Source organism: Panthera onca, chromosome A3 (genome assembly GCF_046562875.1).
Source record: "Panthera onca isolate mPanOnc1 chromosome A3, mPanOnc1 haplotype 2, whole genome shotgun sequence".
Classification (NCBI taxonomy): domain Eukaryota; kingdom Metazoa; phylum Chordata; class Mammalia; order Carnivora; family Felidae; genus Panthera; species Panthera onca.
In genome coordinates, this window is record NC_138341.1 from 59344183 (window position 1) to 59361869 (window position 17687).

At 34.5% G+C, this 17687-nt stretch overlaps 1 protein-coding gene across 3 annotated transcripts in view; it reads left to right on the forward strand.

Moving 5' to 3' along the window:
- The window catches only part of WDPCP (WD repeat containing planar cell polarity effector), a 377252-nt gene extending 369081 nt beyond the window's left edge, over window positions 1-8171 (forward strand). For all 3 annotated transcript variants that reach the window (XM_060604729.3, XM_060604709.3, XM_078444546.1), the window contains one exon: window positions 7395-8171. In XM_060604729.3, coding sequence (XP_060460712.1) covers window positions 7395-7445 — 51 coding nt within the window. In that variant the 3' untranslated portion in view covers window positions 7446-8171. The remainder of the gene's footprint in view (window positions 1-7394) is intronic.
- The last annotated feature ends 9516 nt before the right edge of the window (window positions 8172-17687 follow it).

Genomic DNA, 17687 nt, shown 5'->3' on the forward strand with positions numbered 1-17687 from the left:
TGCATGTTGGGTCTCTCTCCATATTCTGCCATTAAAATATCTAAATTCATTTTGAGGAAATATCAATGGTTTATTATACCAATTTCAAAAAGGTTAGGTCTAAATCAGAGAAAGTCTCATAATTTTATTAAAAAGTTCTCAGCAGATTGCCATAGTAACTGATTATGAGACTTGAGTCTGAATAATCGTTCTACAATTACTAGCATTATACTTTGGAAAATCATTTCATCTATGGATGCCTCAACTTCTTCATCTATAGAACAGATAATTCCACATACCCCACGGGATTTTTATGAAGGAGTATTGTGACTATGTATGTGGTAGGACTTTGTTAATTATATGGAACTATACTAATGATAGTAATTATTAAACCATTGTTTCAATCTACTTCTTTATAGATATATTTATAATGAAAATAATTTTAGTTCTTGATTTGCTTAGAGAAAAATATTCCATGTTACAGTTGAATACACATTCATATAATCTACTCTTAATTTGCTAAAGCTTAAAGAAACCTAACTATAAGTTTTGTATATTTTTAAATAGATTATTTTTAAGAACACTTGTTAAAGAAAAAAAAAAACTGCATCCCGTCAAAACTTTATACACATCCACTTGAATACATAAGTGCACAGGACATCCAATCAAGAAACTGATTTCCCAAGGACTTTTCTGTAAGGGTTGTTACACAGAATGAGAGGACTATCAGTTTGTGTACTGAAGTATAGAATGGTTATCATAACTTAATTATTAGGCCACAAGTCTTTAAATTCAGATATTAATACAATTTAAGTTCAGATTAGCACCAGTCATATACACGTCATGTTCAACCTTCTAGTTTCTTGTTTAGAAACTTGTTTAGGAAGATACAGATAAAATTCATATTATAAGAGCCTATCATTATTGCTTACAAAGGTATTTCTCATTCAAAATTTCCATATACTGCATTTTAAATTAGGATTTTATGTGTTTCTTTGTATAATTTTCTTTTAGTAATTTTTTTCAGCATATTTCTCTATCACCTATTTATTTAAGTTTAACCAATTGGATATATTCAACAAGAACTAAGTTTTTAACAATAAAACAACAAAAAAAAAAGAAAGCAAAAAATAAATAAAATAAATAAAATAATGCTAGTATTTCTCAACTGCTTCTTATATTACTGGCACTGGTCTCAATGCTTTAAATATTTTAATTCAGTTAATTCTCACAAGTCTATGAGTTAAAAATTACTATTAGTGCCATTTTATAGACAAGGAAACAGACACAGATATTAAGTAACTTCCCCACAGTTTATAAAGTATACTGCTGGAATTCTAACCCAAACAATCCTCTTCTAGAACAGAGTTTCTTGAACTCAGAGGTACTGACATTTGGGGCCAGATAATTCTTTGTTTTGGAGAGCTGTGCTGTGCACTTCAATTCTAAGAGAACTCTTTGGGTAGAATCTGCTGGGTGATATATAGAGAACTCCAGGTGCAAAGTTCTCTGATGCTTTGAATTAGCTGACTGTCAAAACATTTGTTACTAGAGTAGCTACATTTTTCTCAAATAGTATACATTACTGCCTGCTTATGGACCTCTCAAGAAAAAGTTTGTTCTTCAGATCCCTGTTTACCTTCTCTTTTGTGAAAAATATGAAAAGGGAATTTACGTTCCATGTCTTAACTTGATGTAACTACCATCTGAAGAACGATTTATGTTAGTCTTTCTGAAAACAAATAAAAAAACAACACTCTGACAGTTTTTCCCTGCAATAGGAAGGCAATTCCACAAATGCTTAACTCCTTCTCACTTTTAAAATTTATAGACAGTCTTCAGAGTTACCCTACTAATCTCAGATGTCCTGAAATTTGGGAGATGTTCTCTAATAGATGTGGTACACTCTAAGAAGATTTTTACCCACTTTCTCCAGAACTATTTTGAAATACGCATTTAAACAGATCTTAACTGAGCTACAGTTAACAGTCAATCACAGCAAAGAAAAAACAAATTAGGAAAGTCATGAGTGATTAAAATGGCAAATTTTATGTTATGTATATTTCACCTCACAATTAAAAAGAAATAAAACTACTAGAAGTCTGGCTGGCTCTTGGGAAGATTTTGGGAAGGATTTGTACTGGCAAATGCTGAGGAAAAGAATTTGATTTCTCCATTAAACTTTAATCAATTTGGAAGAGGATAACTTGGGCTTGCATGTCGGAATACATTTCTAGGTATGGAGCATACCTCTTGTTTCCCACTGACTTCAGTCATAAATAGGTAATAAATTGTACAGTCATATAGCTATATTGTTTTACCTGTACTACTCACTGGCATACTGTCTGGAAAAAATCTTAGACTTGGAAATGCCAGAAACTCATTTTTTTAATGTGGAATTACAACAGATATACCAATCTGCTGTTTATATTGCTCTTTTTGTGTTCTTCTATCACCCAACAAGGTGGATTCCAACCAGAAAGAGCAGTATGAATAGAAGAAAGTATATTTGTGTGTCTATGTTGTCAATATGTAAATGTTAGGGATATATGTATACACACATATATTATATTTACATATACATTTATATGTAATATAAACCTAAATACCTACATATATTCATATACTTACATATAAATTTATATGTAATATATATTTTTTACATATAAAACATATACATACATATATACACATATATTTACATGTATTTGGAAATATATTTACATACTGACAATTATCCATGTTAACAAGGAGCACGTTATATAACTGAAGTTTAAGTAATTTGTACAAGTGTGATAAAAGCAATTTTTGGTTGTCACTTCTATCATAAAGCTTTTTTTTTTTAAGTTTATTTATTTTGGGGACAGAGAGAGACAGAGCATGAATGGGGGAGGGTCAGAGAGAGAAGGAGACACAGAATCCGAAACAGGCTCCAGGCTCCAAGCTGTCAGCACAGAGCCCGACGCGGGGCTCGAACTCACGGACCGCGAGATCATGACCTGAGCCAAAGTCGGACGCTCAACCGACTGAGCCACCCAGGGACCCCTCATAAAGCTTATTAATCTACTTGATGGATAACAACATCTTCATATATTTGTTAAGATGGGAAAGGTGCTAAACTCGTCTCATACTTATTTCTGTCCTCCAAAGGATAATTTTTGAAAAATATTTTTAAATATATAAACCTATTACCCAAAGAGGAGAGTTAGATAAACCATTAGGTAGAAAACAAAAGGGTCAGCACAGCCATAAAAAGTAGTCATTCTTCATAGAAGGAACCAATTTATCTTAGTATTTCTGACCTGTCTACTTTCTGAAAGATTTGGAGCTGAGTTCACAAAATTATTTTATATACAATATCAAAAATGAAATTAGACAAAGCAAATATCAATTAAAATTTGCAGAGTAAGAGATGTTGCTGAATATCTGGGCTGTTACATACAACTAAAAAGGAGTTTGGCTCTCAATTTGGGGAGGCTAAGGTAAAAAGGGGAAATAGGTTTACTTTACTTGGGGAGGCATCATGGTATAATAGAAAGAATGTAGGATTTATAGGCAAACTATCTCAGTTCCACTTTTGTTCCACTACTTCCTCACTGCTACAGCCTATTTATACCTATTTCTTAAACTGTAAAATTGGAACAGTTATATTTAACAACATCATAGGACTGCTATGTCAAATTAGGTAATGTGAAAGCGTTTTGTAATTCCAAAACACCATTCATTATTATTGTCTTTACTGACTTAATTGTTTAAAGTATGCAAACAGTAAATGCAACTAAATTTAAACGTTTTTCTAGCACTGGATTCATACTCAAGAATGCCTGGAGACCCCTGAGCCTGCTTGGGATTCTCTCTCTCCCTCTCTCTGCCCCTCCCCTGCCCTCTCTCTCTTGTAAACAAACAAAGAAAGCAAGCTTGTGTTAGAAACTAAACATTCCTCAAGTAGAGTTCTGAAAAAGAAATCCTATTCACAAAGAAGTTTTCATTAGAAATCTTCTATGAAAGCTGGAATTATACTGAATCACAACTCAGTGAAGGCTATTCTGTGGAAAAGTGAGAGGACATGTTCCTAGCACCTTCCTTTCTGATGGCTGACTTAACACAGAGAAGGCTAGACAATGAGATAGTTAGCTTATCTATTAACCTCTCTCACACATGTACCAGAAACCTCAAGCCAACCTTTGGCAACTGCTAGATTGTAGTCAACTTAAGATTTCATTTTCTAGAAAGAATATCAAGCAACAAAACTCTGGAATGCTGATTAAAAATAAATCCGTGTATGATACCAAATATGCAATAAGCAGAGTTAACAGTCTATAGTGAAACCGGAGTAACTGGACCACTTGCTCAAGAAAGCATCTCCTGTCACACAGGGGTGGGCTACTGGCATACCTATAGAAAAAAGCCTTAAATGACAGAGTAAGGCAATCTTAAGAGTTCATCATAAAGTAGCCTGTGGAACACATGTTCCTTGTTACTACATAAAAAAAGCTGTAGTGGAAAAAGCACCTCAGAGAAATAAAAACGAAATTCTAATCCCAGGTCTGCCACTAAATGAGTAATTATGGATAAAACACTTAACCCACGTAAGCCTTGGTCTCCTCATCTGTAAAATGAAAGGACCGCCAATTAGGAAACTTTCTTCTCTCTCTAAAATGGAACACTTCTGGGATTTAACTATTGTTGAAACAAACAAGAAACATGAGACCATTAGGGGAAACCTAATGTAAAATAATGAGATGCTCACTTAGTATTATATAGATATATAGATATAGATATAGATATAGATATAGATATAGATATAGATATCTGTATTAATTGAGGAAGAAGTCAAAATCCAGTTTGCAACAAAGCAAAGCATAACTTGTCTACAGAATTTGATTATCAAAGTCTATGTACATTTAAAAGAAAGTGACCTGGTATCACCCAACATTAGGTAACAGTAATAGGGTGTGGTTTAGAAAATGCACCAGCCCGTATGTTGAAATCAAATGAGGGTCTGGGAAAACCCTTTTGTTACTGTAAATTATTACAAGAATTAACATGTAGCCATTCAGTCAAGGGTGAGCACAGTTTCAGCACTTAATAAAATGAAGATTAGCCTCCATCAAAACCACAACTTTCTATTACCAAACAAAATCACCTCCTCCCAAACTAGGAAATAAAGAAAGCTAAACTACCAATTCTAGTATTTATCCAGAGGCCTAAAATTTCATAAGCTTTGGTCCAATAATTCTATCTCTGCAACTCCATACCAAAGAAATAATCCTAAACACAGAAATAAAACTCATGCCTAGTAATATCTTTTAAAAATTTTCTATCACTGAGTTACTTACTTAAAAAAAAGAGGAAACTGGTAACAACACAGATTTTAACCAAAAAAAAAAAAAAAAAAAAGGAATAGTTGAGTAAAGCTACAGTATTTAATGGAATAAAATTAAGCCGTTAAAAACAAAGGCTGGAAGCAATGAAAAGTGTTCAAACTGAGGCAAAACCCTCCAAAATATATAGAATTGTATATATGATTTCAGCTGTGTTTAAAAAATATATATATATAACGTGGAAAAAAAGAGACTGGAAGCAAATACATGTTAAACCACAGTTTTAATTGACTAGTGGGACTATGGGTAATTGTTTATACTTTTCTGTGTTCCAAATTCTATTTAATGAATTGACTTTATTTCAAATAATAAGTAACTGTGTATACAAAATACATTATTTCATTAATCACCAAAATAGTCCTCCAAGTTGAATAAGGACAAGTCAATGTTATTTAGCATGGAACACATTATGATGGAAATCCTGAAATGCCCTGAAGTAAGTCTTTTACAAATAGGATGAATTTTATGAAGTTTTTTTTTTTTTTTTTTTAAGTCCTGGGAGATTCTTAAGAAGTTAATTCTAAGGTTCCTACTTTTGAGAATTCTTTTTTTTTTTTTTTGAGAATGTAATTCTTAACATAAGACACTATATATATATATATATATATATATATATATATATATATATGTTCTTGATATATATATATGTTCTTGATATATATATATGTTCTTGATATATATGTTCTTGATATATATATATTCTTGATATATATATATTCTTGATATATATATATCAGTATATATATATATATCTATATATCAGTATATATAGATATATATATATATATCAAGAATATGGTTGAACCAGATGATACATCGAGTATACAAAATCTGGCCTTTGGTAACAGTTATAACCGGATATTAGAGAAATAATTTACCTAGGATTTCTGCCAGTTAGTCAACAAGACAAAAAACTAAAGCCAAGTTTCTTGATGACCATTCTAGTGGTGGAGAAAACAAACTTTGGGATAGTAGCTTATAAGCCAAGAATTGGAACTTATGCTTTTTAAAAAGCTGGTACTTTCATTTTTTTTTGTTTTTAAATTGAATGCTACCTAAGTCTCCTGAACTTGCCAGCACACACACATAAGCCTCCAGGAATGTTAAATTTGTCATTCTTCTTGTTACCTGTTTTTCCAGGTTGGTATTTTTTTTTTTAATTTTGTATTATCAGGATTCATAGGCACATACATACATACATGCTTCCCTTACGTGTCAACCCCACACCTGTTTTCTTCTAGATTGGACAAATTTCTGAAAGGCTTCTCACTAAAAAGAACTTTAAAGATATAAGTAAGGAATAATTTTAAATTCTTAAAGAGTAATGTCTGCAATTATGACATGTTAGCTTAAGTACTAACCACCATCCGTACTCTCTTTACTTTTCCCCTTTACCATTTCAACTTTAAGTAGGTTATCTCCAAATTTCAAAAATGTCCCCACTGTACTGTTTTTCAAATAATGTCATTTACCTTTGGTGTCATGTTTAAACATTCTCCAATTTCAGAATCCTATGATAAAATTTTTTGTTTATCTCTACTTAATGGGGTAGGTGGGAAGGTGAGAAAGAAAGCAAAAAATGGGAAATGGATGAAGTTCTTGTATCTCTTTGCAGCTTCATAAAATTTTATGAAGGGCTTAGAAACACCAAAATTAAGAAATAGACTTGGGGAACATATAGTATTATAAAATCAAAAAGGTAGAATAAAAAAATGAGGACTCATAATTTGCAACTTTTTATTGCAGGAGCCTTTACATGCTTCCAAATTTCAACTAACATTTTTCCTTCTTTACCTTTTTATGCTTTGTATATTATTAATCTTTACTGCCTTTTATGAACACCGTATCAAAATTTTAACAGTAAGCTGAATACATGATTCTCTTATTTACATATATACAATGCATTTAACTATTTTATTTTGCTTTAATGTTTTCTAATATTTATATTAAAAATATTTAAATATTAAGTCAATTATTGTTTAATCTCTACAATAAACATGATTTTAATTGCTTTTATTTGTTTACTTTCAGGAACTTGGAGATGGTGGTTCTCTCAGAATGGTTCACTTTGGTTTGGTATAAACAATGAGAAACTTTTTTACTTAAATAAAACAACACATTTCTCACATCTAAAATCTTTCATGGCCTGATACAGAGTAAAATCTCCCTATACAGATTAAAAAGAGAAAAGACAATATGAATTAGTTAAGTGTTTTAAATTGAGAGTATTCTCAAGTTACATTTTATTAGTTTCAAAAACATGTAACTTACCAGCAGTGATCCTAAGTAAAAGTCCTTATTTTCAATAATTTAAAATTTTCGAAGTTTCTTAAATTATATATTATTGGGTATAAAAAGTAAAATATTTAAACTTGGTTCTCCCAAGTATTTTAAACATTTACTCTTGTGAACTTGTTTACATTACTAATTTGCATTATGAATAAGATATTTACTAAGCAAAACTTTCAGCCCAGACCCATTGCTGGGAGGCAGTTTTCTATGGGTCTCTTGAATTATGGCTATGAGGCAAAGAATGCCCCTTGGAGCCAGATACCATCTCCCTCTAGAGCATAGACCAGACATGCTTACTGCCCATTTGAAAAGTTCTGTTTTGGGGGCATCTGGGTGACTTAGTGGGTTGGGCCTCCAACTCTTGATTTCGGCACAGGTCATGATCTCACAATTCATGGGTTTGAGCCCTGCATGGGCCTCTGTTCTGACCGTGCAGAACCTGCTTGGGATTCTTTCTCTCTCCCTCTCTCTCTGTTCCTCACCTGCTCTCTCAAAAATAAATAAATAAGCTTTTTTAAAAAAAAAAAGTTTTGTTTTGTTTTTAAAGATTCTATTTTTAAGTAATCTATACCTCTCAATTTGGGGCTCAAAGAAGACCAAGAGTCACATGCTCCACCGACCAAGCCAGGCAGTCTCCCTGACCATGTGAAAGAATTAAAGTTCCCTAAACTCAGAGTTCCTAGCTTTTACACAGCCCACCTAGTGTGCAGGGGTCATCTGACCTTCTTGACATCACCTCATGGGAATGGGCTTAGGAATCAATGCCCTCCCCCTGCCCACCAAAACTTGACACTATAGCTGTTATTACTATGAGTAATAAACTGTCTTTTATTTCTGAGTCTTGAGCCTCATGTCTTCTACCAGCATGCCACTGTTACTTGGTAATTTGTTACAAGTAGGGTAAAAATCTCAAGCCCTTCACAGTTCTTGACACCCATTCATTAGGCAAATAGCATGTATTTTAGAAGAGTAAATGTCTATAATAATCAACATTTTTTTCAAATGTTGTACATGAGGTAAATTATTTATTTCAATCTTAGAAGTTAATTAGATTGAAGGCTTTTACACTTCAGATTTTTCTCCCTACTTCCTATTCATATGCACCTCTACCAGATGGTATGATGAAGAAAGGAAGTAAAACTCAAATTAGATTTTTCAGTTTGCTACTCCTCTGGAAAAGGTTTAGTAATACATAGTATATGAGCCATACTAAAAAGAGATGTAGAGTTACCAGCAGATTTTAATTTTACTATTCTGATCTTTACCATAATAATCAAAAGTTAGCTAGTGTTTTTAAAGAAAAAATTATATTGAGAAATATATGGTTTTGTCAAGACTGCAACATTTTCTCCAGATTTTCTAGTAAATAGCCATTAACCGAAAATACAAATCACATTTCCTGATCTACCATATCCTTTTGTTCGTTTCACCACTGTCTCTACAGCGATGTGAGAGACTGGTAGAAGAGTTCAGTATTATTTCTAAGTTCTATGCGAGTAGACATAGTGTATGCTAAATAGATATAGTCTATGCTAAAACTAAAAAATTTTAATGAGACATTAAGGGGCACCTGGGTGGCTCAGTCAGTCAAGTCAGTTAAGCTTTTTGACTATTCTTCAAAATTCACAGATCTCAAATAATATCCACAATAATGCACAACTATGACATTTTGCCTTTTACTAAAATAAACTGTGTTTGCCTACTCCTATCTAAATGGTTTTGGAAAAGCTTCATTACGCTGTATTTGGCAGTGATTTCTTGGATATGACACCAAAAGTACAGACAACAAAAGTAAAGGTAAACTGAGTGACATCACTATTTAAAACTTTGTGCCTCAAAAGATACCATAGTCAGAGTGAAAAAATAATCCATGGAATGGAAGAAAATATTTGAAAATCATACATATGGTAAGAACTCCAACAACAAAAAACTAAATAATCCTATTAAAAAATTGGCAAAGAACTTGAATACACAGTTCTCCAAATGTAATATACAAATCACACGAAAAGATACTTATTAACATCATTAATAATTAAGGAAATGCAAATCAAAACCACAATGAGATACTATTTCACCACATTAGAATGGCTAAACTAAAAAAAAAAAAGATAAAAGAAAACAAGTGTCAGCAAGGATATAGAAAACTGGAACCCTTGAAAATTCTTGATTATAAGATAAAATGGTGCACCTGCTACGGAAAACATACAGTTCCTCAAAATTAAAAACAAAATCGCCATCCAGCAATTCTACTTCTGAAGTATACCCAAAAGAATATAAAGTAGGAACTCTAATGTTTATACACCCATGTTCATAGCAGTGTTATTCACAATAGCCAAAAGATGGAAATAAGTGAAGTGTCCAACAAAGTATGAATAAATGAACAAAATGTGGTATATACATATAATGGAATGTTCAGCCTTAAACGTAATACTGACATATGCCATAGCATGGATGAATCTTGAAGACATCATGCTAAGTGAAATATGCCAGTGACAAAAAGACAAATGCTATGGGATTTCACTTACATGAGGTATCTGGAGTAGTCCGATTCATAGAAGCAGAAAGTAAAATAGTGGTTGCCACAGGTTGGGGAGTGGGGAAATCAAGAAGTGTTTAACAGGTATATAGTTTCAGTTTTGCAAGACAAAAAAAATTCTGAAGTCTGGTCACACAATGATGTGAATATACTTAACACTACTGAACTGTATACTTAAAACTGGTTAAGATGATAAATTTTATGTTTATATGTATTTTATCAAAAATTTTAAAATATGCGTGTAACATATGATTTTACCTTATTATATGACCTGGAAGGCTCTGAAAAAAAGTACATGGAGATCAATTATCTCCTTAAACTAAATAAAAAGCTAAATTTCAGAAGTAACAAGTTTTCTAAATCTTAATAATTTAAATGTATAATCCTAGTTACATAACACCAATTTGCTTTTTTAAAAAGTAATGGGGATTAAAACACAATTCTTATAAAAACAGATTTTATTTTATTTTAACATGTTTTATTTTTTATTTTTTTAAATTTACATCCAAATTAGTTAGCAGATAGTGCAACAATGATTTCAGGAGTAGATTCCTTAATGCCCCTTACCCATTTAGCCCACCCTCCCCACAACCCCTCCCGTAACCCTCAGTTTATTTTCCATATTTATGAGTCTCTTATGCTTTGTCCCCCTCCCTGTTTTAATATTATTTTTGTTTCCCTTCCCTTATGTTCATCTGTTTTGTCTCTTAAAGTCATATGAGTGAGGTCATATGATTTTTGTCTTTCTCTGACTAATTTCACTTAACATAATACCCTCCAGTTCCATCCACGTAGTTGCAAATGGCAAGATTTCATTCTTTTTGAATGCCAAGTAATACTCCATTGTATATATATATACCACTTCTTCTTTATCCATTCATCCATTTATGGGCATTTGGGCTTTTCCCATACTTTGGCTATTGTTGATAGTGCTGCTATAAACATTGGGGTGCATGTGTCCCTTCGGAACAGCACACCTGTATCCCTTGGATAAATACCTAGGAGTGCAATTGCTGGGTCATAGGGTACTTCTATTTTTAGTCTTTTGAGGAACCTCCATACTGTTTTCCAGAGTGGTTGCACCAGCTTGCATTCCCACCAGCAATGCAAAAGAGATCCTCTTTTTCTGCATCCTCGCCAACATGTGATGTTGCCTGAGTTAAAAACATTTAGAGGGTTTGGAAAGACATTGAAGTAGGACAATCCTGCACTCCCTTCCTCCCATGCACACATGAAGGCTGAAACTACTTAGTGTGCAACTCACTCTGAAAATGACCTGAAGACTAAGAGACCAGCTCTTCCACAGCTAAAGATGTAAAGAAAAAGCCACATCAAGAAGAGTATGAAGGCCAGAGATGTGGTTGGGAATTAAAACCCCGGTGCAGTGACCCATTGGCAAGTGAAATATCAAAAACATAGAGGTCCTTCCTGAGGAGCAAGGGGATCAAGCCCCACATTAGACATTCACCAGCTTGGGGATCTGTGATGGGAAGACAAGCCCCCATGATGTTTGGCTCTTAAAATCAGCAGGACTTAACTCCAGGAGCTTTGAAAATTAGCAGAGCTTGGCATAAAAACAGACACTCAGATCAATGGAACAGAATAGAGAACCTAGAAATGCACCCACAAACATATGGCCAACTAATCTTTGACAAAGCAGGAAAGAATATCCAATGGAATAAAGACAGTCTCTTCAGTAAGTGGTGCTGGGAAAACTGGACAGTGACATGCAGAAAAATGAACCTGGACCGCTTTCTTACACCATACATAAAAATAAACTCAAAATGGATGAAAGACCTAAATGTAAGATAGGGAGCCATCAAAATCCTTGAGGATAAAGCAGGCAAAAGCCTCTTTGACCTTGGCCGCAGCAACTTCTCACTCGACACATCTCCAGAGGCAAGGGAAACAAAAGCAAAAATGAACTACTGGAACCTCATCAAAATAAAAAGCTTCTGCACAGTGAAGGAAACAATCAGCAAAACTAAAAGGCAACCGACAGAATGGGAGAAGATATTTGCAAACAACCTATCAGAGAAAGAGTTAATACCCAAAATCTATAAAGAACTTATCAGACTTAATACCCAAAAAGCAAATAATCCAGTGAAGAAATGGGCCAAAGACATGAATAGACACTTCTCCAAAGAAGACATCCAGATGGCCAACCGACACATGAGAAGATGCTCAACATCCCTCATCATCAGGGAAATACAAATCAAAACCACAATGACATACCCCCTCACACCCATCAGAATGGCTAACATTAACAACTCAGGCAACAACAGATGTTGGTGAGGATGAGGAAGAGAGGATCTCTTTTGCACTGCTGGTGGGAATGCAAACTGGTGCAGCTAATCTGGAAAACAGTATGGAGGTTCCTCAAAAAATTAAAAATAGAACTACCCTACAACCCAGAAATTGCACTACTAGGTATTTATCCAAGGGATACAGGTATGCTGTTCCAAAGGGACACATGCACCCCAATGTTTATAGCAGCACTATCAATAATAGCCAAATTATGGAAAGAGCCCAAATGTCCATCGATGGATGAATGGATAAAGAAGATGTGGTGTGTGTGTGTGTGTGTGTGTGTGTGTGTGACACACACACACACACACACACACACACACAATGGAGCATTACTCAGCAATCAAAAAGAATGAAATCTTGCCATTTACAACTACATGGATGGAAATAGAGGGTATCGTGCTAAGTGAAATTAGAGAAAGACAAATATTACATGACTTCACTCATATGAGGAATTTAAGATACAAAACAGATAAACATAAGGGAAGGGAAGCAAAAATAATATAAAAACAAGGAGGGGGCCAAAACAAAAGAGACTCTTAAATACGGAGAACAAACTGAGGTTTCCTGGAGGCGTAGTGGGTGGGGGGATGGGCTAAATGGATAAGGAACATTAAGACACTTTATTTTTTAATTTTCATATCAGTTTTATTTTTTTAATGTGAAATTTATTGTCAAATTGGTTTCCATACAACACCCAGTGCTCATCCCAAAAGGTGCCCTCCTCAATACCCATCACCCACCCTACCCTCCCTCCCACCCCCCATCAACCCTCAGTTTGTTCTCAGTTTTTAAGAGTCTCTTATGCTTTGGCTCTCTCCCACTCTAACCTCTTTTTTTTTTTTTCCTTCCCCTCCCCCATGGGTTTCTGTTAAGTTTCTCAGGATCCACATAAGAGTGAAAACATACAGTATCTTTCTCTGCATGACTTATTTCACTTAGCATAACACTCTCCATCCACGTTGCTACAAAAGGCCATATTTCATTCTTTCTCATTGCCACATAGTATTCCATTGTGTCTATAAACCACAATTTCTTTATGCATTCATCAGTTGATGGACATTTAGGCTCTTTCCATAATTTGGCTATTGTTGAAATTGATGCTATAAACATTGGGGTACAAGTGCCCCTATGCATCAGCACTCCTGTATGCCTTGGGTAAATTCCTAGCAGTGCTGTTGCTGGGTCATAGGGTAGGTCTATTTTTAATTTTTTGAGGAACCTCCACACTTTTCCAGAGTGGCTGCACCAGTTTGCATTCCCACCCACAGTGCAAGAGGGTTCCCATTTCTCCACATCCTCTCCAGCATCTATAGTCTCCTGATTTGTTCATTTCAGCCACTCTGACTGGCATGAGGTGGTATCTGAGTGTGGTTTTGATTTGTATTTCCCTGATGAGGAGTGACGTTGAGCATCGTTTTGTGTGTCTGTTGGCCATCCGGATGTCTTCCTTAGAGAAGTGTCTATTCATGTTTTCTGCCCATTTCTTCACTGGATTATTTGTTTTTCAGGTGTGGAGTTTGGTGAGCTCTTTATAGATTTTGGATACTAGCCCTTTGTCCGATATGTCATTTGCAAACATCTTTTCCCATTCTGTTGGTTGCCTTTTAGTTTTGCTGATCGTTTCCTTTGCTGTACAGAAGCTTTTTATCTTCATGATGTCCCAATAGTTCATTTTTGCTTTTAATTCCCTTGCCTTTGGGGATGTGTCAAGTAAGAAGTTGCTGCAGCTGAGGTCAGAGAAGTTTTTTCCTGCTTTCTCCTCTAGGGTTTTGATGGTTTCCTGTCTCCCATTCAGGTCCCTTATCCATTTTGAGTTTGTTTTTGTGAATGGTGTAAGAAAGTGGTCTAGTTTCATCCTTCTGCATGTTGCTGTCCAGTTCTCCCAGCACCATTTGTTAAAGAGACTGTCTTTTTTCCATTGGATATTCTTTCCTGCTTTGTCAAAGATTAGTTGGCCATACGTTTGTGGGTCTAATTCTGCGGTTTCTATTCTATTCCATTGGTCTATGTGTCTGTTTTTGTGCCGATACCAAGCTGTCTTGATGATTACAGCTTTGTAATAGAGACTAAAGTCTGGGATTGTGATGCCTCCTGCTTTGGTCTTCTTCTTCAAAATTACTTTGGCTATTCAGGGCCTTTTGTGGTTCCATACAAATTTTAGGATTGCTTGTTCTAGCTTCAAGAATGCTGGTGCAATTTTGATTGGGATTGCATTGAATGTGTAGATAGCTTTGGGTAGTATTGACATTTTAACAATATTTATTCTTCCAATCCATGAGCACGGAATGTTTTTCCATTTCTTTATATCTTCTTCAATTTCCTTCATAAGCTTTCTATAGTTTTCAGCATACAGATCTTTTACATCATTGGTTAGATTTATTCCTAGGTATTTTATGCTTCTTGGAGCAATTGTGAATGGGATCAGTTTCTTTGTCTTTCTGTTGCTTCATTATTAGTGTATAAGAATGCAACTGATTTCTGCACATTGATTTTGTATCCTGCGACTTTGCTGAATTCATGTATCAGTTCTAGCAGACTTTTGGTGGAGTCTGTCGGGTTTTCCATGTATAATATCATGTCATCTGCAAAAAGTCAAAGCTTGACTTCATCATTGCCAATTTTGATGCCTTTGATTTCCTTTTGTTGTCTGATTGCAGATGCTGGCACTTCCAACACTATATTAAACAACAGCGGTGACAGTGGACATCCCTGTTGTATTCCTGATCTCAGGGAGAAAGCTCTCAGTTTTTCCCCATTAAGGATGATGTTAGCTGTGGGCTTTTCATAAATGGCTTTTATGATTTTTAAGTATGTTCCTTCTATCCCGACTTTCTCGAGGGTTTTTATTAAGAAAGGATGCTATATTTTGTCAAATGCTTTTTCTGCATCGATAGACAAGTTCATATGGTTCTTATCTTTTCTTTTATTAATGTGATGCATCACATTGATTGATTTGTGAATGTTGAACCAGCCCTGCAGCCCAGGAATGAATCTCACTTGATCATGGTGTATAGTTTTTTTTATATGCTGTTGAATTCAATTTGCTGGTATTTTATTGAGAATTTTTGCATCCATATTCATCAGGGATATTGGCCTGTAGTTTTCTTTTTTTACTGGGTCTCTGTCTGGTTTAGGAATCAAAGTAATGCTGGCTTCATAGAATGAGTCTGGAAGTTTTCCTTCCCTTTCTATTTTTTGGAACAGCTTGAGAAGGATAGGTATTATCTCTGCTTTAAATGTGTGGTAGAATTCCCCTGGGAAGCCATCTGGTCCTGGACTCTTAGTTGTTGGGAGATTTTTGATAACTGATTCAATTTCTTCACTGGCTATGGGTCTGTTCAAGTTTTCTATTTCTTCCTGTTTGAGTTTTGGAAGTGTGTGGGTGCTTAGGAATTTGTCCATTTCTTCCAGGTTGTCCAATTTGTTGGCATATAATTTTTCATAGTAATCCTTGATAATTGCTTGTATTTCTGAGGGACTGGTTGTAATAATTCTATTTTCATTCATGATTTTATCTATTTGGGTCATCTCCCTTTTCTTTTTGAGAAGCCTGGCTACAGGTTTATCAATTTTGTTTAGTTTTTAGATTCTATATTGTTTTTTTAGATTCTATATTGTTTATTTCTGCTCTGATCTTTATTATTTCTCTTCTGCTGCTGCTGAGGAAGACACTTGTTTGGATGAGCACTGGGTGTTATACCTAGGGGATGAATGACTGGAATCTACTCCTGAAATCATTATTGCACTATATTGGATGTAAAATTAATTAATTAATTAAAAAGATGTGATACACAATGGAATACTTTTCAGTCATAAAAAATAAAATCTTGCCATTTTCAATGACATGAATGTATCTAGAGAGTATTATGCTAAGCAAAATAAGTCAGTAAGAGAAAGACAAATACCACATGATTTCACTCATATGTGGAATTTAAGAAATGAAACAAATGAACAAAGGGGAAAAAAAGAGAGACAAATCGAGAAACAGACCCTTAACTATAGAGAATAAACTGATGGTACCAGAGGGGAGTTGAGGGGATGGGGGAATGGGTGAAACAGGTGAAGAACATTAAGAGTACACTTATGATGAACACTAATGATGTATAGAATTTCTGTATTGCTACAGTGTACACCTGAAACTAATGTAACACTGTATATTAATTATACTGGAATTAAAATGAGAAAATAAAATTTTTAAAAAGAAAAAAATATATATGGAAGCAAATGAAAATGAAAACGCAACAGTCCAAACCCTTTGAGATGCAGCAAAGGCAGTCCTAAGAGGAAAATACATTGCAATTCAGGCCTCTAACAAGAATCAAGAACGGCCCCAAATATACAACCTAAACTTACACCTAAAGGAGCTAGAAAGGCGGCAGCAAAGACAGCCCAAAGCCAGCAGAAGAAGAGAAATAATAAAGATTAGAGCAGAAATAAATGATACAGAATCCACAAAAACAGTAGAATATACCAATGAATCTAAGAGCTGGTTTTTTGAAAGAATAAACAAAATTGATAACCCCCTAGCCAGACTTCTCAAAAAGAAAAGAGAGAGGACCCAAATAGACAAAATAATGAATGAAAGAGGAGAGATCACAGCCAACACCACCTAAATACAATTACTGTAGAATAATATGAAAAATTATGTGCCAACAAACTGCACAGTCTGGAAGAAATGGACAAACTCCTAGACACTCACACACTACCAAAACTCAAACAGGAAGAAATAGCAAACTTGAAAAGGATCATAACCAGAGAAGAAATTAAATTGGTTATTAAAAATCTCCCAACAAATAAAGGAACACTGGGCCAGATGGCTTTCCAGGGGAATTCTACCAGATATTTAAAGCAGAGTTAATACCTATTTTTCTCAAACTGTTCAAAAAAAAAAAAAAAAAACAAAACTGTTCTATGAAGACAGCATTACCTTGATTCCAAAACCAGACAAAGATCCCACTAAAAAGGAGAATTAGAGGCCAATATCCCTGATGAAACTTGATGCAAAAATTCTCACCAAGATACTAGCAAACTGAATTTAATGGTACACTAAAAGAATTATTCACTATGATCAAGTGGCATTCATTCCTGAGCTGCGGGGCTGGTTCAATACTGACAAATCCTTCAATATGTTATATCACATTAATAGAAGAAAGGATAAGAACCATATGATCCTCTTAACAGATGCA